We start from the raw sequence: 25,009 nt of genomic DNA, 5'->3' as shown, positions 1-25,009 counted from the left end.
CGTGTTCTGCGATGAAACAGTCGAGTTGACAGTTTCATCAACACATTTTAAACTGAGGCGCCATGATTCTTCCCTTGTTATATTCAGCGGACCTCAATGCAAACTCAACCCAAGTACATTTCGATTTAATTTTCTAGACCACAGCTGGTGTTTTTTAGACATATCATATGCACCAGTGGACAGGAAATACACTTAGAAGTAAATTGGCATTGATTCTGCAAAAGAGCAGATAATCAGTGAAGATACTGGAGTGCTGATAGGGTAAGACGAACAAGTGAGTGAGAAACAGGAAGGTGCGCGTCTGCGTGTGCCTCCGCAGCTGCCCGACAACAAGTTGGAGATAAAGAAAAAGTGACTTAGAGGCTGTTCATCAGCGCTTCCATTAAGTGTGTGTGTGTTATTTGTATCCTTGTGTGTTATTTGCATCCTTGTGTGTATGTGCGTGTGTGCATGTGTGAGAATTAAGTCAATCGATTGATGGATCTTCAACACGGAGAGGATTTCTCCACCAGGAACCCTCAGGACGACTATGAGATTCTACTGAGGGTTGGATGGGGAACCTACGGGGAAGTTTACAAGGTCAGCTGCTAATCTTTTTAATAATTTATTATTTAATTTTTTGATAAATTAGCTATCATAGATGGAATGGAAGATTGAAGCAACTGAAACAATGAATCTGTAATTATAGCCAAATGAACATTTTCTGTGTTAAATGAATGTATTACTGTTTGCAATTTTCCAGTGTTGTATTTTGTTTCTCGATAAGTAACATTTGTTATCGCGCTTTTGGTGCTTTGGCGCGGCCTAAGAGGTTAGGAGGAAGTGGTTTAGTGAGAACTGAAAGCATGCCACTGCACTTGAGTCAAACCATAATCAAAAAAGTAACTTTTCTTCTATCTACAAAGAATATACACAAGTGGTCTGAAGGCATCGAAGACACAAACCGGTTCTTTATCCACTTTCTGTGCTTTTTCATTTACACTCAGGCCTGGTTAAATTTTACTGCACTTTTATCTTATTCGTGGCCATTTTTTGCCCATGTAGTGACATCTGTAATGGGAAGATTTTTGTTTCCACGTCGTTTGTTTCATTTACTGCTTATTTTTTTGAAGTAACATCAGTTCTTTATTCCCCTAATTCAAGAAATGGTTTGATTCGATAATCTAATAGAAAAGCTCCTCTGTGTAACGCTGGAACCGGTATTGGCATATAATGTATATTAATAATAATAATAAATAGTTTTAGAAAATGGGGGAGCAAGTTGGACACAAATGGAATTAGCAATAAAACTTGCCTATGATCAATATTTAATTTTAATGATACAAACAAATTTCGCCTGACCTATCTAATGAGTGTGTTTTATGTGTGCAGGCACGTAATAAACTGAGGGGCGATCTGACAGCCATTAAGATTATTAAAACCGAACCAGGTGAGTAAGTTATTTCTTTTTTACTTTGTCGTGACTGAGCTTGTTACAAACATTTATTTGTTCATCCCCAGAGGATGACTTTTCCACCATCCAGCAAGAAATACTCATCGTGAGGAGCTGCAAACACGCCAACATTGTGGCTTATTATGGCAGCTACTTACGGTTAGACTGCGTGGCGACCATTTGCGTCAAACATTTGTTTTTGTCTGATTGATTAGTTGATTGATTGACATGCAGGGCCAACAAACTGTGGATCTGCATGGAGTTCTGCGGGGGAGGCTCCCTGCTAGACATCTACAGTGGTAAACAATAATCACAATTATGGTCTGTTATTAAGACAGTAATTGATCAGCAGAGATATTTACTTATTTATTTGTATGTCACAGTAACTGGGTCTCTGTCAGAAGCACAGATTGCATACATCTGCCGGGAGATGCTTCAGGTAGTCACATCATGGGCTCATTTTTGTGGCAGGGCAAGTCTAATTTACTGTGTTTGGGAATTTAGCAGACCATACTGCGCCGAACTAGATGTTTCGGCAGACCAAGGCAGTTTGGTTTTACACGCCCCCGGTGCACATGGCAATTCATGATCACCCTGGAAACTTTGCATCACCCACAAGTAGAGATCTTACAGTTTCTTATTAACATATTCCGGCATGTCATAGACATGGGTTTGTCCAAGGGACAACCATTATAACCAAGAAGCAACTCAGGGACTACCGATTTGCCGGAATATTATTTTATTTTCCACCGAAGGAGGATAGACCTATACAGGCTACTTATTTGCATCTGTATGTCTATTTTGGGAAGCACAGCTACATTTGACATAATTTGGATATTTAATGATTCATAAAATTAGCTGGATAATAAATCAAGTCTAATTAATAAATCCATTATATTTTTTAAAATGTTACAATTCTATTTTCAATTTCGTGGACCGCCTGCAGTACAGCCACGGACCACTAGAGGGCCGCCTACCACCAGTTAATAATCCCTATCAAAGATTGTGTGCACCTCTCATCCCATAATTCAGGAAACTCCTCACATGCACTTTGCATTAAACTTGCGCTGGCCACAAAAATATTTTTTTTTTATAATTGTCATCATACCAAACATGATACTAATGAAAAAATGTCAAACATATTCTGTGTGGGGTGTGCGTGTTTTTTTGTGTCTGTTTAGGGTTTGGACTACCTTCATGCACAGAAAAAAATGCACAGAGATATCAAGGTGAACTCATTAAATATGATGTAAACATGGTATAGTACAGAAAAAAAGCGATAAAAGATTATTTGCCTGTGGAGTACCTCTGGGTTGTATCCTAAGCCCCATTTTGTTTTGTTCGGGCTTTTGTAGTATATTTATATTTATGCATGTGAGTTATTCTCTTCTTCTGTGTTGTCTCCAGGGTGCCAACATCCTCCTCACCGACCACGGTGAGGTGAAGCTGGGTAGGTGGAACGTGAAGAAGATGACAACTCATCAACTAGGCACATCTGCGTTCATAATTTTGTCTTCTCCGTTATGTAGCTGATTTTGGAATCTCCGCCCAAATTACGGCCACGCTGGCTCGCCGGATGTCCTTCATTGGGACACCGTACTGGTGAGCTTGCAAATAAATTGTTGACCTCAAAAGGTTGACTGACCTTTTGAGGTCAACAAAAAGTGACATACCACCTCTGGCGCCTCCTCTCAGGATGGCGCCAGAGGTGGCAGCAGTGGAAATTAAAGGCGGTTACAATGAGCTGTGTGACATCTGGTCGGTGGGCATCACTGCCATTGAGCTGGCGGAGCTGCAGCCTCCCATGTTCGAACTCCACCCGCTACGGTAAATCATCATCATCATCATCATCATCATCAAAATTTAATTCTGTTTTCTTTTTCTTCCCTAAGTGTCCTGTTCCTCATGTCTAAGAGTGGCTATCAACCTCCCAAACTGAAGGACAAAGCAAAATGGTAGCGTTTTTTGAAATGATAGAATTTCTTTCTTTTTTTTTTTTTTTAATGCAACTTATTTACTTTGGGAATTTTACGTCTTTAGTGATGGATTTGAGTAATTTTATTGATGGACTTTAGTGACTTTAGTGAGTGACATTATTTACATATAGACACCTTGTGACCTTCAGTTACATGGACCTGATATGAGGTGGCATGCTTACTGTGCTCAGGTCGTCCATGTTCTACAGCTTTGTGAAGGCCATGCTGGTGAAGAACCCCAAGAAGAGACCAAGTGCCTCCAAGATGCTTACAGTCAGTCATATGATCATCAAGTGTACCTTGAAACCTTGCATTTAATACCCGAGTTTGAAACCCCACCCTAATTTTTAACCCCGGCTTGAAACCATTGCTTGCTAGCTTAATTGTCTACACATCACACTTGTTTGAAACCCCGACCAAGCTCAATTTTGAGCTCAAATTTGAAACACTAAAACGCTAACCATAGTTTGAAACTTTATTTGTGTCTGCTCTCGTGTCTCAGCACATGTTCCTGACCCAACAAAGTCTGAGCCGAGCACTAACGTTGGACCTGCTGGAGAAGTGTCGACACCCAGAGAATCTCAAATTCTACCCAGCAACAGATGATGATGACCTGGAGGTCTGACTTACTCACAGCACATTATGACAACAATTTAACTTGATTTGAAATCTCCATTTGGATTAAAGGTGAGTGCAGTCGGATCTTTGAAGAGAATCCAGTCCATCAACAAACACAACTGGGTCGAGAGGAAACACTCACACACAAAGTGTAAGACAACACACGATTGGGAAGTAACCAGCAACTTCATAAGTTCTTCAGATTTAAGTAACTTTCTTGTCAGACTTTTGTAACTTTATCAACGGACTTTAATTATGTACAGTGCCTAGGTGGAAATTATACTACTTGACTTTCATGGGTTTATGTGACTTAAAATAGACTTATGTGACTTTACTAAAGGAGTAGAAACATCATTGAGTGTATTTGTGGGCATCAGTGACTGATTTTACTAAACTAAATATAACATTGTATAGGAACTTTTTTGCTCCATTAGTAACTTCTTTTTTTTTTTTTTATGTTTTACGTTCTAGCCCTTTTTTCAACATTTCCAGTAAATTTTCCGCCAGAAATATTTATTTAGGTGTTCTAATAAATAAACGCCTGAACAGGGACTTGAACCCTGGACCCTCAGATTAAAAGTCTGATGCTCTACCGACTGAGCTATCCAGGCCCTTGCAGATCCAAGTTAGTTGTCCAGTCCAAAAGGCAACAACCATATTGCTGACGCTATTCAAAAAATGTGTTTATAAGTAAGATTAAATGATTTAATCAAATGAATCTCCTTAATAACGTTGCAGTGGAGCAGATCTACTCTCAACCCCCCGTGAAGAAAGAATCAGCACATATAACTGTGAGTCAAAATATCCACATGCAATCATTCACACTTAATCATACAATCTTGACGTGCTTCTAATATGTTCTTTGCAGCTGATGCGGTCAGAAAGCTCTAAAAGCACCGACACACAACCCACAAGGTATGCATACACACACATCGTTGTATTGGATGTGTATTTAAACGTGTGCTCACTTTTTGGCATCAGGGGCAAGAGATCAGATTCTTCAGACGACGACTATGATGATGTGGATGCGTAAGCAGCTCACACACAATCTCACACACATTCACACACTCTCGAGCTACTCTCTTTGTCTCCCCGCAGTGTCACAATGCCAATGGACCAGATGCCACCTCCACTTCCCCCCAGGGTAAAAAAAAACAAGTCCAGGACTTCTCAGAACCTTTATGACAGAAATTAAAGTCATCAATGTATATGTGTGTGTAGCCCAAAGTGCGTTCCAGCTCTGAGGAAATCATTTGGGTAGAAGACGATGTCAAAGCGTCGTCTCTGTGCGTCCCCTCGCCCCTCGTCAGGACATCCAGTGGGACGCATGTCAAAGCGGCTCCACGCCACATAAGACACTCGGGTCAGACACACATTCACACACACGCATGCATGCATTTTAATCTACTCAATTTATTCATTGATAGACTTTGGGGATTTTATTCAGGGACTTCAGTGATTGATTTGAGTAACTTCATCTAGAAGATTTTGGGACAGTTGATGGAGTTTATTGAGGGATTTTAGGAGTTTAGTGACTTGATTGATGAACTGTGTGTGTGTGTGTGTGTGTGTGTGTGTGTGTGTGTGCAGACCCCTTGTCCTTCCAGTTGTTAGACCAACAGGTGGCGCCCTTACCTCCCGAGCTGCCTCCAAAAAGCAGACGCAGACACCAGCAGCAGCCGCCCTCAACAAAGGTATGAGTCGAAGTACAGAAGTCTGCTTGCTTTTATTATTACATGACACATCTCGTGTGTGTGTGTGTTTTTCTTTTGTCTCAGGACCCTGCCAAGTGTGTGAATCCTCCCAGGAAACCTTTTGTGAGTTCTAATGAAAGTTATTGATAGGTTTACTGCAGTGACAATCAATTTACTTTATTAGTTGACCTTTGGGAGGTTAACAATACTCTTCTCAGTGGTGTGTCAAATTTGCAAAACTTTAGTTTGACTGGGTCTTTAAAGACATTTTCATCATCTTGTACTTGATTAATGTTAAAAACATTAAACACACTTAATTTATATTTTCTTCCGCTGACTTGAAGCCTGAACAGGGGCTTGAACCCTGGACCCTCAGATTAAAAGTCTGATGCTCTACCATCTGAGCTATCCAGGCTCTGAAGAAAAGCTACCACAGAGTTCATTGAAAGGTTGAGGTTTATTGATGGACGGACGCCAGAATTTAATGACTATTGATGGAGTTAAGTGACTATTAAAAGATTTTTGTGACTTTATTAACGGACAATATTGATTTTATTTCGTGACACCATTGACTGACTCGGGTGAGGACCCTTGTGGATGGACTTTAACGTTATATACTGACCGAGTTATCCAGGCTCTGAGCTTGCAAACTATTTGAGATCGTACAGCCAAATGTCCTCCTTCCTGGTTCAGATCTTCTTTAAGAAGATTTTCCACGGCTGTCCTCTCAAAGTAAAGTGCTCCACCACTTGGGAACACCCAGAAACCAAAGGTACTAACTAAATAGGGAATGCACCACTTTTTAAAATTGTTTTCAGTGTGTGACCCAGCGTGCCATTTCTGACCCCCCCTCAGATCAACACCTGATTGTCGGCGCAGAGGAAGGCATCTACACACTTAACCTTAACAGCTCAGAGGCCACCATGGATCTAGTACGTTTACTTTGTGGACTTTCTAAGGTCTAAAGAAAATGCTGACTCGCCCCTCGGTTCTGCTCCTATTCAGTTGTATCCTGGCAAGTGCACCTGGGTCTACAGCTGTCACAACGTACTCTTGTCCGTATCGGGTACGTCTTCATCTTCTTCTCGAGGACTTGGAGGAACATATCAAGACATATATGAAAGCGCTCTTTTGAGAAGATCCGTTTTTTTTCTTTTTTCAGGTAAATCCTCACAGCTTCACTCCCATTCGCTGAAGGAGCTTCACGAGCAAGCTCGCAAGGACCAAAGGATGGTGGCGCTGCCCACTCATCTGCTATTACCACGGTAACGCATGATCCTGCGCCACATCTTCATCACATGTTTTGTACCTCCTTAACTCACTCAAGAAAATGCATCTTTAGGAAATATGCAGTGACGTGTAAAATTCCTGACACCAAAGGATGCAGGACGTGCTCAGTCGGTATTCACAAATACGTCAATTACTACAAATACTTTGTGGGTTTTTTTCTCCTCCAGCTATCTTTTTTTTCACTCCCAAGCCTCCTTTTCAATCCCTCCTCACTGTATTTCCTTGTCTCCTCCTTTCCTTACTCGACATTCTTCCTTTTGCCTTCTTCTCTGCGGATGGTACTGTTTATTTTTGAAGCATGTCTTCCTTTTTGTCAGCGGACAACTTCCTGTGCTGCGCACTGGAGTCCAGTGTGGTGCTGCTGCAGTGGTACGAGCCAATGAACAAGTTTTTGCTGATCAGGGTAGGCAGAGCTGCAACAAGGAGAGTTTTTTTTTTCTTTAAAAAGCACATCACAAACCAGTATTATGTCATTCCATCAATGTAGCATTTCGACTTTCCCCTCCCCAACACACTGCGAGTGTTTGAGACAGTGTTGGACCCCCAGCAGGAGTACCCGCTGGTTTGTATCGGGGTCTCCCGGGGGTCCGATCACACGCTGCCCGTCGCTTTGGAGTACATCAACCTCAACTCCAACTCTTGTTTCACACGCAATGACACGGGTGAGCATCACACACACTCCTGCAACTACTGCTGTAATTGTAATTATAGCAATCTAAGTCTTAGCAATTAACTGATGATGAAAAGCGGTACTGCATGTGTATTGTCACAGATCAACGTGACTCAGATGTCATACAAGTCAAACAGTTGGACAGTAACTCGCTGCTGGTCTTATTAGAAGGTATGTTCATGTAATCCTCATATTGTCTTAATACTTATCAATTATGTGTCATTCATCTTTCACACTACAGGCACAGTACATATCGTCAGCTTGGAGGGGGCGCTAAAGAGCGGCCACCCTCACGAGACCCCCTTCTCACATAATGTGGAGTCTGTAGGTGAGTCACCTCTGTTTTCCAAAGGTTTTGGAATTTAAATATCATAGTATAGTAAATTAAATATAAATAATAAAGTAAATAGATGGGAATTAAAAATGTAAAGGACCTATTATTAGTGCTGATACTTTTTAATAATAGGTGGATTTATCATCAAATTGTGAGAATTAACCTAAATAATTTTTTGTCAAAAAGCTGGATAAGCAACCACATAAATTTGAGGTTTATTTCTTAAACATGACAGCACTTTTAAATTATCTAAAGAAACCAATTCATTGATTAGCCTGTCTAAATGATAGCGCCTGAACAGGGACTTGAACCCTGGACCCTCAGATTAAAAGTCTGATGCTCTACCGACTGAGCTATCCAGGCTCTGACAAAGTAGGTTTTTGGTCAGTTTATGTTCGTGTGTATCTGAGAGCAAGCTTCTTAATTTTAATTTTTATTATTATTTTTCTGCAGTGTATTTGGAGGACACATTGTTAGCAGTGTGGCGTCACGGTTGGCTGAGGAAGAAAAGAGGTGTCTCCAATGCGTTAGAAGAGACCACTGACCCCAAGAAACTCTTCCGGCTGATACAATCTGACAGGTCTGATATTAAATTTTTTGCATCTGATTCCAAACCGATGCCATTTCTGCAGTGCTCACCGTATTTCTAAATCATATACCATAATGTCCGTGCAGGATGGTTGTCATGGAGACGCACCAGACCAAGGACCCCTCGGGGTTCTCCAACTTGTACTTGTTAGAGATTGCTGAGAAGTACGTTATGCTTTCCTGATAGCTGTGAGCAGACCATGGTGGGATACGAGCCGTTTCCATGCATAACTCAAATCATATGAAAGGCTTGACCTCACATGATGAAACTGGTTTTGGTGGTCTTGGGGGTTCGGTCACTGGATTCCCAGTCAATGCTGATGTAACCAATGTAGTACTGTCATGTATTAAAGTAACTTAAAGTCTCCAACAAGTGACTTGTCCAGTAATATGTTGTTATTTTCAAAACACAAAATTCCAATATTATATGAGAGAAAGAGACTTTTACCTTCATTTAATTTCATTTCACACATAAAACTAGTTATATGTCTTAATATTCGCTTATATGTAGACCAATTTGTTAACTGATGTGTTTAAACACATTCCAACCTTTCACAAAGGTCATTTTTGATGAATGACTAAATAAATTATAAGAATCCATTATTAATTATATATACAATAATAATGATGATGATAATAATAGGGATAAGGAAACAATAATTTGATATATATTTGTAAATATTTTTAACATAACGCATGGAGTCATTGTAATGTAAATAAACATCATTAAAATAAAATGATCATAACAAAAACAGTGAAACGGGTGAAAATGAAAAAAAAAGAAATGTAGTCCGACTCATATTGATGACGTCATATCTTGTATTTACTGGGGAACTGACAGCATTCGTAGTGATACAGAGAAGAATTTACCAGCAAAATAAACACTTTGCAAGACAGACAGGTACGCCAACAGACCTTTATCCACTTGAATGCATAGAATAGCTGTTTATTTCATGCAGTCCTGGTCCGAATATATGAAATTGATGTCGGAAAAGCCACTGACAACTTAGCTTGTTGCTTCCCACGCTAGCTAACTTGCTAAAGTGATTAGCCGTCTACCAGCTAGCACTGCTTTTTACGACCAAATCATTCAAGCTTCTCGATGTCATCGTTGAAATCTGGTGACCCACGAACAATCCTCCATTAAGTACACGTTTCTGAAAAACCGATGTTGCGAAGTTACTCTAAGCTACCGAGCAGGTAGGAAGGAAGAGATTATACATCAATAACCCCTCTGTGTCTGCTTAAATCATCAATTTCTGGATTTGCACATTGTGCAGCTTGTCTTGGCAATCACCATAATAACAGTATAATATGTATATTGTGCACGTGAGCAAGCATAAATGAGCTTAGACTAGGAAGCACGTTGTTAAAAATAGGTAGTGACAAATCACGTGACAATGATTTTGAATCCTTGAAGGCTATGATCTTGGCTGACCTGAGTGTTGAGCCTCAGTGAGATGACTGACCAAGGCAACAACAACAACCACAACATCGCCCGTAACCCCTTCGCCGCCCTCTTCAGCTCGTTGGCTGATGCCAAGCAATTTGCGTCAGGTCAAAAGTCTGCATCGTTACCCACTGGACCGCCACGTGAGTAATTCAGAAGTGCTTCATGAAGCAGTCAAACTGCTGTTCATACACATGAGTCGTTTTTCAAGGAACCATTGCACTTGAAAGTTAAAGACAACTGAACTGTACCTAACAACTGTTTCAGATCTAAGAAGATAGATTTAAAACATGACTGTGTCACATTTACAGAAGATGACTCCGGAGAGAGCCAATCGGAGTCCGAGAACTCTGTGTCGGATAGCGTCGACGACAATGACGACTCTGTGACAGAGATAAGCCGATCCTTCCGATCCCGGCAGGAACTGTGCGAGCAACTCAATGTGAATCACATGATCCAGCGTATATTTCTCATCACTTTGGACAACAGTGAGTAAATCACAACTTCAGCTGCAATTTAACATGATATTTAAATCTTCTCGTGTATTTTTTAACAAACACAAGCAATAAAATAATCAGTTTTACAATAAACATACAAGGTTAATTCTCCCTTCTGCCATCTAGTGGGAGAATATTTAATTGTTCTGCCTGTCCTTGAGCCTTTTCAATGAATGTAAAAAAAACATTGAGGAGTCATCAATAATCAGAAAAAAAATACTTTAATATTTGCAATGTAATGATGGTGTAATATTTGTTATCAATATTTTTTGTATTATAATGGATAGATAGATTGACATGTTCCAGTCTTGTCCTGTAGGTGGCACTAATACAATGTGACACCCACAAAGCTGTTTTTCAGCTGTAATGTATTTTGGTTGCCACTATCACTCGCATCAAGCCTTGACTTGGTCATATGGTGAAGTCACACCAAGAATGTGCGGGAATGGAATCATGACTCATCACCGTAGCGTTGGAGGAAGTTTTGCTTTGAGCGTGCTGGGTCTCTTTGCAACTGACACTCATTTCAAGATGAGTCATTGTTCTTTGGAAGTGCACAATAAAAATCCCCAAGTCACCCAATAAACACAGCAGTGAAATCCATTTACTTGTCTCAGATCTCAACCCTAACCCGGCAAGTTTTTGTTTCATTTCTTTCAGGAGCGATTAATCCAGTGCATATGCGTGCATATTTTATCCTTACTTCTAGGTGATCCCGGTTTAAGAGGGGGCAATGGCATCCCGCCTCGCTGTGTTTACCTGGAGGAGATGGCGGCTGATCTGGATGGACAGGATTGGCTGGACATGGACAACATAGAGCAGGTTAGGTTGCCATTTTGTACATTATTTTGCATTTTGAGTAGCAGCAGTTTTGATCATGTGCTCGTCCTGTTTCTTTCCCCCCCAGGTGCTTTTTAATCGTCTGCTGCTGCCCGAACCAGGAAACCATCTCATCTACATGACGTCATGCAGCGCCGTGAACCTGTCAGCTGATCGTGACGCTGGAGAGAAATGTGCCATCCCGTACCTCTTTGCTTGTTTTCAGAGGGCAAAGGAAGAGGTATGATAAGAAGAGTATTGATAATAATAAAAAAATAATAAAAATGTGAATAATGAGGGTTCGCTCAAATAAAACTGGTGTTTTTTGTTTCATCAGGTGACCAAGGTGCCAGAGAAATTATTGCCATTCTCCGTTCGTTGCAAGAACCTGACGGTTTCAAACACACGCACAGTTCTGCTCACCCCAGAAATCTACGTCAACCAAAGTGTGTACGAGCAGCTTCTGGACCTGCTCCTGGATGCTTACAGTAGAGCACGTATGTTCTGGATTGAGCCTGGCCGAGTTCTCGTGTGCTGACTTTGTCACAGCAGAAGCTTAATGTGTCATTTTTGCTCGCTCCTTGCAACGTCCTGATGGCATTTCAGAGCCAGAGGAGGTGGTGGAGTTTGTTGAGGAAGTGATCGCCGCCTTGCTCTCCGACCAAGAGGTGCGGACCTTCCAGGAGGTGATGGTTCCAGTGTTTGATATCTTCCAGGGGAGAGTCAAAGACATGGATCTGTGTCAGCCCTTCTTATACTTCTACCTTGACGTGCTTCTCTATTTCTGCTACAATAAAGATATCGCCAAGGTCAGAAAGCACTTTTGGATGTTTGTTGACGTTACAAGAAGATGTCCACTGATGCTTGATCCTTCCAGGTATTGATGGAGCACATTCAGCCCAAAGATCCGGCTAATGGCTTGATGTACCAGAAGAGCCTTTTAGGAACCGTGTTGAGCGTGTCTTGCTTGCTGAAAACACCAGGAGTGGTAGAGGGACATGGCTACTTCTTGAACCCATCACGTTCCAGCCGTCAGGAGACTAAAGTCCAGGAGGCAAACATCCACCAGGTGAACACTTCTTCGGTTGTCAGCTGGACCACTGTGATTGTCAACCCGATGAAGGCATCGGAGCTCACCCAGGTGTTGGCCTTCTTTTGCAGTTTATGGGCCAGTATCACGACAAGCTGCACCAAATGTTTAAATACCTGCTGCAGCGGTCGAATGAGACGCGCCACCTGCTGCTGTCGTGGTTGGGCAACTGCCTGCACGCAAACGCTGGCCGGGCCAAGATTTGGGCCAATCAAATGCCCGAGATCTTCTTTCAGATGTATGCCTCCGATGCGTTCTTCTTGAATTTGGGCGCAGCACTTCTGAGGCTGTGCCAGCCCTTCTGCCGGCCACGTTCCCCCAAATTGCTCACATTTAATCCCACGTACTGCGCAATCAAAGACTTGAGTGAAGAGGAGAGGCGCATTCGCAACGTGCATGCGAGAGGTAAACAAAAGCGTCCTTCTAATGACCTTGTTTATTATTGCTGCCATTTTACCGACATAAATTAGTTAGTAGCACAGTCAGAGCGCAATTGTTTACAATGTGTGTGTGTAACTGCGTCCGGCTTCAAAGCGCAAATCATGAATAAGAAAAAGAGTATGCATGTTTTTGTAGTGACAAGTGAATTTATACACTTGAATAATCAGCTGTATCCTTCTCCAGGTCTTGACAAAGAAACCTGTCTGACCCCAATGCCCTCCCAGCCCACGCAGGAGCCCGCAGTGGAATCCTACAGCCTGCTGACGGAAAACCTCGTCCTCACTCAGCTCACCCTGCATCTCGGTTTCCACAGGTTCGCTACTCCTCGTATGCATTGTGTCTCCCATGTGACAAACATGAACCGGTGTGGTGTTGTCGCAGACTCCACGAACAGCTGGTCAAGATGAACCAGTCTCTCCACCGGCTCCAGGTGACGTGCGAAGAAGCCCACCGTACAGGGAGCCCCATGACGGAGCAGCTCTTGGAGCAGTTTGAGCGCCTGATGATTGTTTTCTTGTCAACCAAAGCCGCGACCACGCAGCCCGCCATGCTGCAATGCTGCCTTAACCTCCAAGCGTCCACTGCCGCTCTGCTGGTGCAGTTTGCTTTGGGAAACCACGGCCCCGAACATGTAGCACTCAGTTTTCCCCTGCCAGCACTGCAGAACACCATGCTCTGCTTTGTACCAGGTAAGGTTAAGTATTTTTCAGTTAAGATCAGTACGTTTGAAAAGCACTGTATTAAACGCGTGAGATTAGGTTGATTCGGTGCCTTTGTATGTTTTACAGAGTTTTTTGCCGAGAATTTGGGAGATTTTCTCATCTTTCTGCGCCCGTTTGCCGATGATGTTTTGGAGACCTCAGCCGAAAGTCTTGAGCAGATTCTTAACTTTATCACCGTCTTCATGGGGAATGTAGAGAGGTACAATATAGGATTTGATTGTGGTAGATCAAACAAAACCATGAGTGGGTCAGTAAAAAACATCTTGAATTCATGGCAGGATGAAGAATCCACATTTAAGAGCAGAGCTGGCAGAGGTCTTAGAGGCTGTAATGCCCCACATGTTGCCTCTGGCACCTGGTTCTCCTCAGCCAATCGTCTTCCAGCGACAGAGAGTCTTCTGCTCTTACAAATATGCACCACAGTTGGCCGAAGCCCTCATCACTGTGTTTGTGGACATTGAATTTACAGGTGAGACACTCATTCCGTTTGCGTGCGGCACAACGACAAAATGCCACCTCACCATGTTTGCTTTGAAACTCTCATTTAGCTATCTTTTTTTAAAAATAAACAGAGACAGATCAAATATCTTTGGAGATTTTTGTGATGTGGGGACGATATTGAAAAAGGGAACCTTGCTGTGTGTTAAAAGATGTTCTCCACAGAGAAATTGCCAATTTCAGATTGCTCTACAGCAAATGGAAACCTTTCATTTTTTTGCCCCATGTTGTTGATCTTCAGGTGATCCTCACCAGTTTGAACAGAAGTTCAATTACAGAAGACCCATGTATCCCATCCTCAAGTTCATGTGGGGTGAAAATAACTACAGAGAGAGTATCAAGGTAATAGGAGAGATGTGTTTCTTTTTCATTTGGTTTTTGAAAAAAAAAAAAAAAGACCAACTTGGCTCTTACTACCAATGGCCATGTATCAAATTAATAACAACATGTACTTTTGTGTTTTCTCAGCATTTGGCAGACTATGCATCCAAGAACCTGGAAGCCATGAATCCTCCTTTGTTCCTCAGGTTCCTCAACCTGCTGATGAATGATGCCATCTTTCTTTTGGATGAGGCTATTCAGGTGAGGCTACACCACACAAATAACCCAGGAGTAACGCAGATCCCCTTTCAAATTGTTTTTGTCTCACTGTGCAAGGGAAACAAAATAGATTTTTTTTTCAGCTGTACTTGTTTTCAATCTTGCAGTACCTGAGTAAAATCAAGATCCTGCAGCTGGAGCGGGATCGAGGGGAGTGGGATGACCTGGCCCCTGATGCCCGAAGGGAAAGGGAGTCAAGCCTGCAGATGTTTGGACAGCTGGGCCGCTTCCACAACATCATGTCTAATGAGACCATCGGCACGCTGGCCTTCCTCACCTCAGGTTGGACTGATTCGAATGCAGTATATTTTAAATTCTTGCCATTCTTCTACAATAATGTCCCTGTTTTATTCCCTCCTAGAGATCAAAGGGATCTTTGTGCACCCTTTTCTGGCTGAGAGGATCATCTCCATGCTCAACTACTTTTTACAGCACCTGGTAGGACCCAAGATGGGTGCTCTTAAAGTGAAGGACTTCAGTGAGTTTGACTTTAAGCCTCAGCAGCTTGTCTCTGACATCTGCACCATCTACCTGAACCTGGGGTATGTGTGAACGCTGTGTTGGATGATTTCGCTTCAACAGGTTGAGTTACTGTGATTTAATATATTTGTATTTTCTTTTAAAGTGATGAGGAGAATTTCTGTACTACCGTCCCAAAGGATGGACGTTCGTATTCGCCGACCCTCTTTTCCCAAACAGTGAGGGTACTGAAGAAAATCAACAAGCCCGGGGACATGATTGTGGCTTTTGGACTCCTTGCTGATAAAATAAAGGTATTTGTCTCTGTGGGAGACAATCAAAATATATTTTTTGAAGGGGACGGGGGAGGAATCCTGTGTATTTCAAACTCTCCTGTCACTCTGCCTGCACTGTAGTCCCATGCAGATCAACAGTTGCAAGACGAGGAGACTTATTCGGATGCCCCAGAGGAATTCTTAGATCCCATCATGTCCACACTGATGCTGGATCCCGTTCTTCTTCCTTCTTCTAACGTCACAGTCGACCGCTCAACTATAGCAAGGCATCTCCTCAGGTTAGTTCTCAAATAACGTCAGGGTTCTTTTACATCTCTGGTTTGTTTTCGTTACTTTGAATCAATTAAAAGGTTCGTAAACTTGATTCATTTTGCCACGGGTTTAAAAAACAAAAAACAAACGAGTGTCTATAAAAAGAGTGTGTCCTCATTCCAGTGACCAGACAGACCCGTTCAACCGCAGTCCTCTCACCATGGACCAGATCAGGCCAAATGAGGAGCTCAGACAACAGATCTTACAGTGGCTGGATAAGCATAAGCAGGAGAGGCTGCAGCTGGGACCAAGTGACCAGACTTGATCCGCTCAGTGCCTAACAGTGACTGCATCCTTGTTTGCTTTCCTCTTTTACATCGAGAGTGCTCCTCTGCCTTTTTTTTTGGAGGAGGGGTAATCTCTGGTGTGCTTGTCGCCACAGATTCTAGACTTCTGTCTAATACTGCATTCAAATCCTATTTAATACAGCCTAGCCTTCGTACAACAGACTGCCGCATCACAGCTGGTTGACAAATGTTTTCCCACTGGGAAACATTAGCATTTTAGGAGTAATGGGATTTTAAGCAGAATAGCGCAACTACAGGACCGTGAAAAAGCATTTGCCTCATCCAGATTGTTGATTTTTTTTTTTTTTTTTTAACCTCACTTAAATGTTTCATACCAGTCAGCTAATTTTAACCTCCTCGGCCCGTCGCAGACACGGAGAGATGCACCAAAATGCAACTGAACCGGACCATCATGAACGAATTACAGTCGGCGACTCGTTCTTGCACACCTTGCGATTGACCCGCGACCACATAGCAACTTGCTGCAGCACAAAAAAAAAAAAAATATTAAAAAATGAGTAGCAGTAATGAAATATGGTGTTCTAGGAATGTGAAGATTGGGAGAGTTAAAAAGGGTTGCATATTGATATTTATCTGTTTCCTAATTATTATGATACAAATGTCCACATAATTATTCATAATATCAATTAATCCTAACTATAATCAACGTAATCTCAGCAAATTAATTTCAGAAGTGTATAACACACTTTGCGTTAATCAATACTTCTCAAGTTTAAGAAGCTTGGTGACCCCTGTGTCAGTTTTTCTTGAACCACAAACAAAATGGCACCATTTTCATGCCCGCTGTAGCTGTTAGTGAAAAATAAAGAGGAGTGTGGCTAGTTAAGAGACTGTTAGCATTGATTGCCCCAAAATTTTTTTGACGGAGACTCTCCACGCTGCACTATTTTAACCACAGGTACACATGAAATTAATATTAGAAATATTAAGTATTATTTTCAAACACAACATATACATACTGTATATACTGTACTGGTACGGCCTGTCAGCAGTGGTCTGGATTTGGCTTCTTACCTTTTTTTTTTTGCGACAGCTCATGTGATAAGTTCACCTGTGTATCCATCACAAGTTAATGAGAACGATGGATTGCCGTCATTGCTGATGAAAGTGGCACAAATAGTTGTTGGGTTCAGGAAGCAAGGTAACCAACAAATGCTAATGATACATATGGATAATATAAGTTTTTCATTCAAACAGTACGGCCCTCTGAGGACTAAAAAAAAAATTTGAAATTGAATCTCCTCACCCCTGTTTTGATTTTTGTGATACTTTGACATTCACCTCAATTGTAATGTTAGGGCTTTTTAAATATTCTTCACACGCGTAACACCTTAACAAAACCTCATATAGCTGCTTAGATGGCAGAGTTGAATATTTATTACTTAGGCTCCAACTACAGTTGCAGTACTAATACACAGCACTTTTGTGTCAAGCTATATAGAGATATAAACAGCACCTAAACTGTAAGGCAATTTTTTTTTTTTTTTTTAAACGTGAGAGGTTTTTATTTAGAGCCCTCATTGTATTTGTTTTGTAAATTGCAATGACGGCTTCATAAGCACACGTCAGCATTTAAAGGTCTGACATGATTAAAGAATATATTTGTCCTGTCAGATACCGCATTAAGGAAGTCCTGCTGGAAAGTCGACTATGCACAGCACAATTCCTTAGTTTTAAATGTGAAATCTCTTTTTTGCCAACTATGTGCTTGCTGGTGCTTGACCAAATAAAACAAACGAAGAAACTGATGACAGTCGGTTTAAGGATACAAATGTTTATATCTATTACAGAGGTGCTGAACATTCACTGGGATGTCATTTATTCTGTTTACCCAACACAACAAAGATGGGGAGGTGAGGGGTTATTTTTCATTATTAATGTTTTGTTGTGTTTAAGAGATGGCAAAGTTCTCAGAGAGGCGTTTAAAATAATCTGTTTGGATTGACAATGTCAAATTACAATATGATACAACAGTACGGGCTGCTGAATGTTATTTTATTTTCCCTGTGTTTATCCTGAGACCAGATTTTACTTTCTTAATTTCCCTTTAAATTGCTAACGGTTAACTGATTGCTGGTAGTGTTTTGCAAGGATTTTATATTGTTTGCATTAACATGAACGGCCAACTGAATTACACTTTTGAGACATTTTGGGTTTTTTAAATAGAGCTGCAGGTAGAGTGCAAAGAGGAGATTGACTCAATAAGTGCAGGTTTATCCGTTTAGAATTTAAGAAATAAAAGTTATTCAATGTTGTGATCAAGACAAAATGTGAAGGAAGTACAGTATGTGGTGGTTTGGCATGCCTGTGCTTTAAGAATCTTTGGTGAAAATATAATGCTCTATTTTTGTTTTATTGTAAAATTTTACTTTGAGTGTACAGTATAATTAAAAAATTAAAAATCATTTGTCTTTTTTTGTAGCTATAGGCTAGATTTTATTTTTCACTGTGTAAAATGAGGTGGGCTTATTTTGCTTGTTTATGAGTGTCTTTAGAGAAAAAATGGTGGAATATCGAATATCACCACCATAAATGCATGTTTCTTGCAAATGTGGTACAGTTTTAAAGCAAATAAATAGGTTATTAATGGTACAGATAACCAAGGAGCATTGGAACAACACTTGCGCTATTTTCGGATTTTATTATGCGTCGATTCGTGCACCATTGCTCTCGTTCAAAGAAATGATTTGGTTTTGTCGCGTGCCTCTGTTTATTCCAAGAGTTTATTCCAACAGTTTGCTTCTTTTTGTCATTCAAGTGCGCCGCTCATTTCCCGGGCAAAGCCCCTGAATCTGATTAGAACTCGGCGGCGCTGAGCTCCAATCGCGCCCACTGAGCGAATGCATTGTCCGGGCAGTGTCGGGTCCGCCCCGCAACCTGGATAACGACGCGTCGGCCAGTAAGAGCGGAGGCCGTGGCGGAGCTTGTTTATGTGGAGTGCTGGCTCAGGGTTCCGCCCACCGACGTATCTGTGATTGCAGGGCACATAGGCACAGAGTGTAAAATGGCGCACAGCTGTCGGTGGCGCTTCCCCGCTCGGCCCGGAGGGAGCAGCAACTCCGGCACCGGGAGAAGAGCGGGCCGGGTAAGAGTCACTGCCTCTCTGCGGAACGACCCGGGAGCCCACCCGCACGCCGCTGGCCTCGGACCCGGGTTTGATGCTGCACTACAGGTCTCTTCGGTCATCGGGAGCAACCTGCAGAAATTTCGGGATGTTTTGGGAGAATCGAGTGATTCGAGCAGCGCGGAGGTAAGCACTGGACGGAATGGGGGGTGAGGAAGAGACTATCCCGGTTGGGGAGTCTCGGTACCGGGAGAAGCGTTTGTTGTTTTGCAGCTAACAGTCCAAACGCGGACAATCTATCGCTGTGCGAACTGAGCAGAACTTGCCATCGCCAGGATGCTCCGTTAACTTTGCTGCACTTTTACGAGCACAAACTTTTTATCCGTAGCCCACACGGCACCGAACCGAGACGTTTGCTTGTGTCAGGTTCTGCTGGGAACAAAGTTAGTTTGTAGTAGAAGTGAGAAGAGCGGCTACATCCTCATACTCTGGACCGTAACTAGCAGCCTAACACAAAACACTCCCCCCATCTTCTAGAAATGAGTGTTTATAATATTATTATTACCACCCAAGGGCACATTTATTAGCGTTACTAACTCACTATTAACAGATAACAAACACCCATCATGTAACCAAGCCACTGCTCTATTAGTTAGCAACTTGACATTAGCTCGATTGGACGCTTCCACACTTGCACGTCTCATATTATAACAGTAAAAGTTGTTTGTCTTTCGAGGCGAAAAAAATGTTGAATACAAATTGTATGAATTCTACCCTTCAAGGTAGCGTGTAGTATGTTTGAAAACAAGACATGTCAACTTGAAGGGGGCGAGAGCACAGAAATATGATCGGGACTCGAAGTTAGCGTTCCTCCACGCCAGTAGTTCGTTTCATTTAATTCTCTCGCGGGTATATTTCCAATAAATGATTTGTGTTAAATCACAGGCTTTTCTTGAGATGTGCATCTTGCTGCGAAGATTTGGCTAACCTAGCTGGTGGATTAGCTCGTACGCTAGCTGCCCGTAGTACAGTTTTATTTCCACCTCTTGAGTGTTTTCAGGTTTGTGGAAATCGGCCAAGTATTTATGCTTGTCTGACATCACTCCAACGGGTCGGGCATCACAATGTGGAGCTTACAAGTGCAGCCATTTCTACTGCTGTTTGTGGCTTGGCTAGCGAAATTAGCATACTACGCCACGCTAGCCGTCATGCTACTGCTGATGCGTTGGAAAATGGGAGGTGAATCCATTCTCTTCGTAGCCAGTGCGTAGCTCGCTAGGAGCGACACGATGCGCGGCTTGCAAACGCTTCGTGGTCACGTTGATTACGGAGCCACATGCATTCTCCCTTTTCTCTGTTTGTTTTAAAATTTTGCACTTCGAGAGATTATGTGCGACTTGGGGACTTTCGAGTTGGCTTCGTCGAGTGACAGTGCGCATGCAGGGCCGGCTACAACAACAACGAGCACCCCGCTTGACGGGCCGTGTGATGTGGGGGTGTGTTCGCCTTAGCGAACTACCATCTTCCTTTTCTGCCAGCAGCAGCAGCAGCGTGCTACCGTTGCAGTGGCAACAACTAGGCAGTGGTTGCAAGTGGACTTAAGTCGTTCATTTTGTTTTCACTACAGGTGACTGGTACATGTTTCTTTTCATGCAGAGTATTCTGGTTGCATCAGAAAGGCAATGTAGCTCACAATTCACTTTATAATAGAAGTCTCAAACTCGTGGCCCGAGGGCCATTTTGCAGGTAGCAGGATGATATTTTGTTATTCAAGTTGTGCAATGGCCCCCACCTTTTTTCCCCATTTATGTTTTTTAATCACATGTATGTGGTAGCACAGGCTTTTAGCGAAACGTAAATGTGAGGTGACACCAAGTGGAAGGAAACGATACCCATCCAGACTGTCCTTGTCATGTCTTTCATTTGTTGCCTTCTGCTTTTTCATATTATTAAACGGATGGCGGGAAATCAATTATAATTGGATCAGATTTATTTGGTGATGGTGGGAGGTTCTTAAGACCATATCACCCAGCCTTTTTTTCACAAACAAAGGAAATGCTGTCATTTATTCACATTTGACTCGAATACTTTCAGGCCAGACTTTAAGATCCAAGTTCTGAGATGATAAGGAGTAAAGAAGACATTCCCACGTCCCAGCAGTCTCAAATGCCTCACTTGAAAATGTATCAGCCCTTTCAATTCACACTCCCCAAAAATAAATCCCACATCTTCTTCTGGTGGGACGCAAGAGAAATGAAAGTATAGCAGCACATTTGATTTGTAGAGACAGAATAGTTCGCCGCAATGCTGCATGATGAAAAATATATGTATTTTAGTTTTAGAGAGTGTTTCATGCTTTTTTTCCAATGACGCACATTTCATTTGGTGTGTATTGTTTTGTACTTCAATGTATTCTTTACCTTCTTGAGTGCTCTGCAGTTTTACTAATGCAGAGAGGCAGACTGGGCCATTCACCCTCATAGAGCTCAGCACAGCCTATTGAAGATGAGGGCCTAGCTTGGTACACACAGTAATAGTTTCTATAAATAAATGCTTAATCACACTTTGAAAAAAAGACTTGCAATTGTGTACTGTGGCATCAAATGGCAACCACAATCACTTCCTTTAAGCTTTTTGACTTTCGTTGACATCAGTTATATTTGGAATAATTCGCTCCTCCAGCTGTCGCAATTGTATGTTTTGAGAAATGTAATTACAAAGTTTATTAACGTGACAAACTTTTGCAGAAATCTTTTTACAAAAGTTAACCTGTCTAATATTAATACATAAGAAACACCATTAGCTTTACTCACTAACGGGGGAGAGGCACTTATTAGCACTAAATTAATACTTAGAGTGCATTAGTGCATTGTGGGGTTTTTTTGCAAACTGAGTTTGGGTGGTATGATAACTTCATTACGGTATTTCATACATACGCTTTTTCCATGATTCTTGGAAAGCAGAAAGTTCTGGTATGATAAAAACATGGACGCCTGCTAGCGATTAGATGCGGATAAGAAGGAGAACACATACGAAGGAAATTAAATTGCAAAGCCGACATCCATCCATATGGTGCGCCAAATTACAAGGCACACTGTCAATTTTTGAGAAAGTTAAACGATAATACAGAAGTGTGCTTTATGGTAATAAAAAATACTGTACACTACAAAGTCTATTGGCGCACATTTTGGTAGCCTTTTACTTTTATTGAGTGTGAATTGTTACATCTCCAAGATATAAGTTGTAGACACAGCTTGTGGTTTTCATTCAGGATCAGTGTAATGCATCGGTGGCCATACTGAGGCAGGTTTGTTCAGGCTCACTGCAGCCCCGCGTGGTTCACAGGGTGACGCTGAACAGAGCGCCAGCCGGACTTTGGGCCAAGTCCACCTCCCTCCCTCCCAAATCCATCCAGACAGAAAAACCCAAATCCAACACAGACACAGAACTCCATCTGAGGAGCAGAGCAACTTTTATTCTGACAGCTGCCACTTTGGAATGGATTACTAAGCCTATTGCCGTGGCTCAAAGGGGTGCTTGTCGGCTGTTGCTGTCCAAATGAAGGCATTTGTTAGCTTTTGTGTGTGTGGAGGGAATTCATTCTCTTGATCGCTCCAAGCTTCAGTTGCTTCTTTTTTTTTCAGGGTTTCCAATCTGTCCAGTTTTTGTTATTTTGTGCAACATAGTCCCCCACTCCCTTCCACTACTGTGACCCTCTTAATTCTACTGTCCCGCCTCATTGTTTAAAAGAAATAGTTACCTCACATTCATACTAATCAAAAGTTAATTAGTATTTTGGACATATTTTGACAGTAAAGATACAATTATTTTGCTAATTGTTGCTGTTGTGATTTGCGGGAGTTTCTCTTCAAAAAAACTGGCCAGTGTCATTTTCTGTTTCATAGCGTGAAAGATGGAATATCGGAGGCGAGCTTGAAAAGAAATTCTGGCTGGTAGGAGTTATTTTAAACTCGATTGGAATAGTGGACGCTAGCAAGGCTGATGCTAGCAAGGCTAATGCTAGCAAGGCTAATGCTAGCAAGGCTGAATGCTTTACCTATCCACAACAATCTTATTTTGTACACTTTGGATGTGTGCTGAAGACTTTGCAGCTGCCGAGCAAATCATCTTTGCATTGTTAATTTGCCATTGAAATGAACAATTGTATTATTAACACTGGTTAACCTATTTTTATATTTAAATGGCTTTATGGTTAATAAAGTTTTATGACGGCTTACGGGTTGCATACGGATAATTAATACCAAATACAAGCAAAGTGGAGGTTGAGCGAGCAGCGTCACGGAGAGGATTGTTTTCTGTGCAATGCCATTATGTTGCTGCACCCCTGCCCCATATGTCTCTGCGGCCCACTGGTTTGAGAGGCATAGTGTATTTCGGTGCATGGGGCTCGAGTCCAGCAGGTGTTTGGCCTGTTTAAATAGAAGGAACCCTTCCCCCGCTTTCACCCACGCACCCATCCCAGAGACAGCGTGTGGACCGGAGCAGGAAGCTTTGTGTCTGCTTTTATTCTCGTGCTCACAAAGTATGGGCGGCTGAAAGAGCGCAGGCTGGGATATCAAAGGATGTGGGACGACCCCCCCACCCCAATGTCCCCCGCCCCTTTTTGTCCCTACAGGACAACACTGGGAGGAGAATTAGTCACAGACCCTCCCATCCATGGCTTTATTCAGCTTACAGCAGGCGGTCAAGGCGCTTTCACCTCCACTTTAGGAGTTGTGATGGAGAGAGCGGCTGGAATTGTGTTTTTCTTGGAGTATCATAAGGGTCCCCGAGATATGATGCCCCCCTTGTGCATGCATGAGTAGCCGCGTATGTGTGAGACATAAGGCACACGTGCCGGACAGTCTTCTTTCTTTGTCCGCTGTCTGTCTGCTTTTCAGGTGTTGGGTGTCGGAAAAGGAGTCGGTTTACTCCCAAGTGTTTGTTTTGGACCGAGTGCTGTCAAACAAATGTCAAACAGTTGCACAGCTCCATGTTGGGACACTCAAACATAACAAAAGCCCACCTTTTGCTTTGGGGCGGCTAACGTTTAGTTTGTGCGTGTGTATGCGTGTGTGTGTAAACACACTTTTGACTGGATGTGTCATCCGAGGGGTGTATAGGAATATGATCTCATCACCAATTTTTATTCCAGTAAAGGATGAGGTACTTGTGTGTGCTGTAAATGTCAAATGAAATATTCCTGGAATGTCTCAAAGGGTTTTTAAACTATCCACTTGAAATTCCACCTTTCCGTTGATAACTGGAACGGCACCCGGTTGAATGCAGACCTGCGGCAAGGCCAAACAAGTATTTAAAAAAAAAAAAAAATTGTGGAGTGCCACGTGTGTATTGAACGTGGAGGATACTTCCGTTTCAGTTTACTGTCAAAAGAAGTAGATCGTTTGCTATGTGAAGTTGACCTACACAGTCGAGTTCCTTTTGGCATTTTTTTATTTTTTATTTAGCAAAACCTTTTTATCAAAACGTTACTAATTAGATCCAGAATAATCTTGATTCCCCTAAAATAAAATTAAACATCTATGTATGCATGAGTACAAACCTAATGTATTCCAGAAGGGATAAAATAATGAAATGACATTTTTATGGTCTTACTCTGAAATTTATACTTTGCCTTTAACCTTCAACGCGAGTCCCTAATGGCACATTGGTCTGCTTTAACAGCATTTGGTTCCTTGTTAAAGGGCGATGCTGATCTTGTAAGATGCTCAGTGTACAGTCTGGGTTGACTCACTTCTGTTTTCCTTTTCTTACTCACACAGTCCCGGTCTTACTCATTACGTGATCTAGTTGCTAAGATCAAGAGTGTTACTTCTATCTTAAATGTCAG

The 25,009-nt window shown here is 42.0% G+C and overlaps 3 protein-coding genes and 3 non-coding genes across 8 annotated transcripts in view; 3 read left to right on the top strand and 3 right to left on the bottom strand.

The window, feature by feature from the left end:
- The first annotated feature begins 35 nt into the window (after nucleotides 1-35).
- LOC125972411 (mitogen-activated protein kinase kinase kinase kinase 5) lies at nucleotides 36-8,975 on the top strand. The gene is made up of 31 exons (XM_049726075.2): nucleotides 36-579; nucleotides 1,372-1,429; nucleotides 1,501-1,591; nucleotides 1,667-1,731; nucleotides 1,816-1,871; nucleotides 2,614-2,661; nucleotides 2,840-2,882; nucleotides 2,962-3,034; nucleotides 3,128-3,259; nucleotides 3,325-3,387; nucleotides 3,600-3,681; nucleotides 3,911-4,027; nucleotides 4,096-4,177; nucleotides 4,765-4,817; nucleotides 4,895-4,941; nucleotides 5,008-5,055; nucleotides 5,125-5,170; nucleotides 5,248-5,389; nucleotides 5,617-5,720; nucleotides 5,805-5,843; nucleotides 6,414-6,492; nucleotides 6,576-6,652; nucleotides 6,726-6,786; nucleotides 6,883-6,985; nucleotides 7,063-7,121; nucleotides 7,328-7,413; nucleotides 7,498-7,672; nucleotides 7,783-7,851; nucleotides 7,922-8,008; nucleotides 8,468-8,594; nucleotides 8,690-8,975. The coding sequence occupies exons 1-31, from the start codon at nucleotides 478-480 to the stop codon at nucleotides 8,784-8,786; spliced, it is 2,511 nt and encodes an 836-aa protein (XP_049582032.1). The 5' UTR covers nucleotides 36-477; the 3' UTR covers nucleotides 8,787-8,975.
- trnak-uuu (transfer RNA lysine (anticodon UUU)) lies at nucleotides 4,565-4,637 on the bottom strand. The gene has a single exon. It is a non-coding gene; the product is annotated as a tRNA-Lys (tRNA).
- On the bottom strand, nucleotides 6,063-6,135 carry trnak-uuu (transfer RNA lysine (anticodon UUU)). The gene has a single exon. It is a non-coding gene; the product is annotated as a tRNA-Lys (tRNA).
- Nucleotides 8,305-8,377, bottom strand: trnak-uuu (transfer RNA lysine (anticodon UUU)). Its single transcript has one exon. It is a non-coding gene; the product is annotated as a tRNA-Lys (tRNA).
- A 416-nt stretch (nucleotides 8,976-9,391) lies between the features above and the next one.
- On the top strand, nucleotides 9,392-17,085 carry ube4a (ubiquitination factor E4A (UFD2 homolog, yeast)). Its single transcript, XM_049726893.2, has 20 exons — nucleotides 9,392-9,503; nucleotides 10,023-10,195; nucleotides 10,364-10,540; nucleotides 11,259-11,371; nucleotides 11,457-11,609; nucleotides 11,706-11,865; nucleotides 11,975-12,177; nucleotides 12,246-12,437; nucleotides 12,530-12,863; nucleotides 13,083-13,212; nucleotides 13,281-13,588; nucleotides 13,688-13,820; nucleotides 13,900-14,090; nucleotides 14,361-14,461; nucleotides 14,588-14,701; nucleotides 14,827-15,001; nucleotides 15,081-15,261; nucleotides 15,345-15,492; nucleotides 15,595-15,752; nucleotides 15,910-17,085. Exons 2-20 carry the CDS (start codon nucleotides 10,063-10,065, stop codon nucleotides 16,049-16,051), a joined length of 3,246 nt encoding a protein of 1,081 aa, XP_049582850.1. The 5' UTR covers nucleotides 9,392-9,503; nucleotides 10,023-10,062; the 3' UTR covers nucleotides 16,052-17,085.
- Nucleotides 17,086-19,059: 1,974 nt separating this feature from the next.
- The window catches only part of kmt2a (lysine (K)-specific methyltransferase 2A), a 33,527-nt gene continuing 27,577 nt past the window's right edge, over nucleotides 19,060-25,009 (top strand). For all 3 annotated transcript variants that reach the window (XM_049726890.2, XM_049726891.2, XM_049726889.2), the window contains exon 1: nucleotides 19,060-19,344. In XM_049726890.2, coding sequence (XP_049582847.1) covers nucleotides 19,099-19,344 — 246 coding nt within the window. In that variant the 5' untranslated portion in view covers nucleotides 19,060-19,098. The remainder of the gene's footprint in view (nucleotides 19,345-25,009) is intronic.

The sequence above is a fragment of the Syngnathus scovelli genome, chromosome 7 (assembly GCF_024217435.2).
Source record: "Syngnathus scovelli strain Florida chromosome 7, RoL_Ssco_1.2, whole genome shotgun sequence".
Classification (NCBI taxonomy): Eukaryota; Metazoa; Chordata; class Actinopteri; order Syngnathiformes; family Syngnathidae; genus Syngnathus; species Syngnathus scovelli.
Note: the sequence above shows the minus strand (reverse complement) of the source record. Positions and strands in the feature narration are given on the sequence as shown.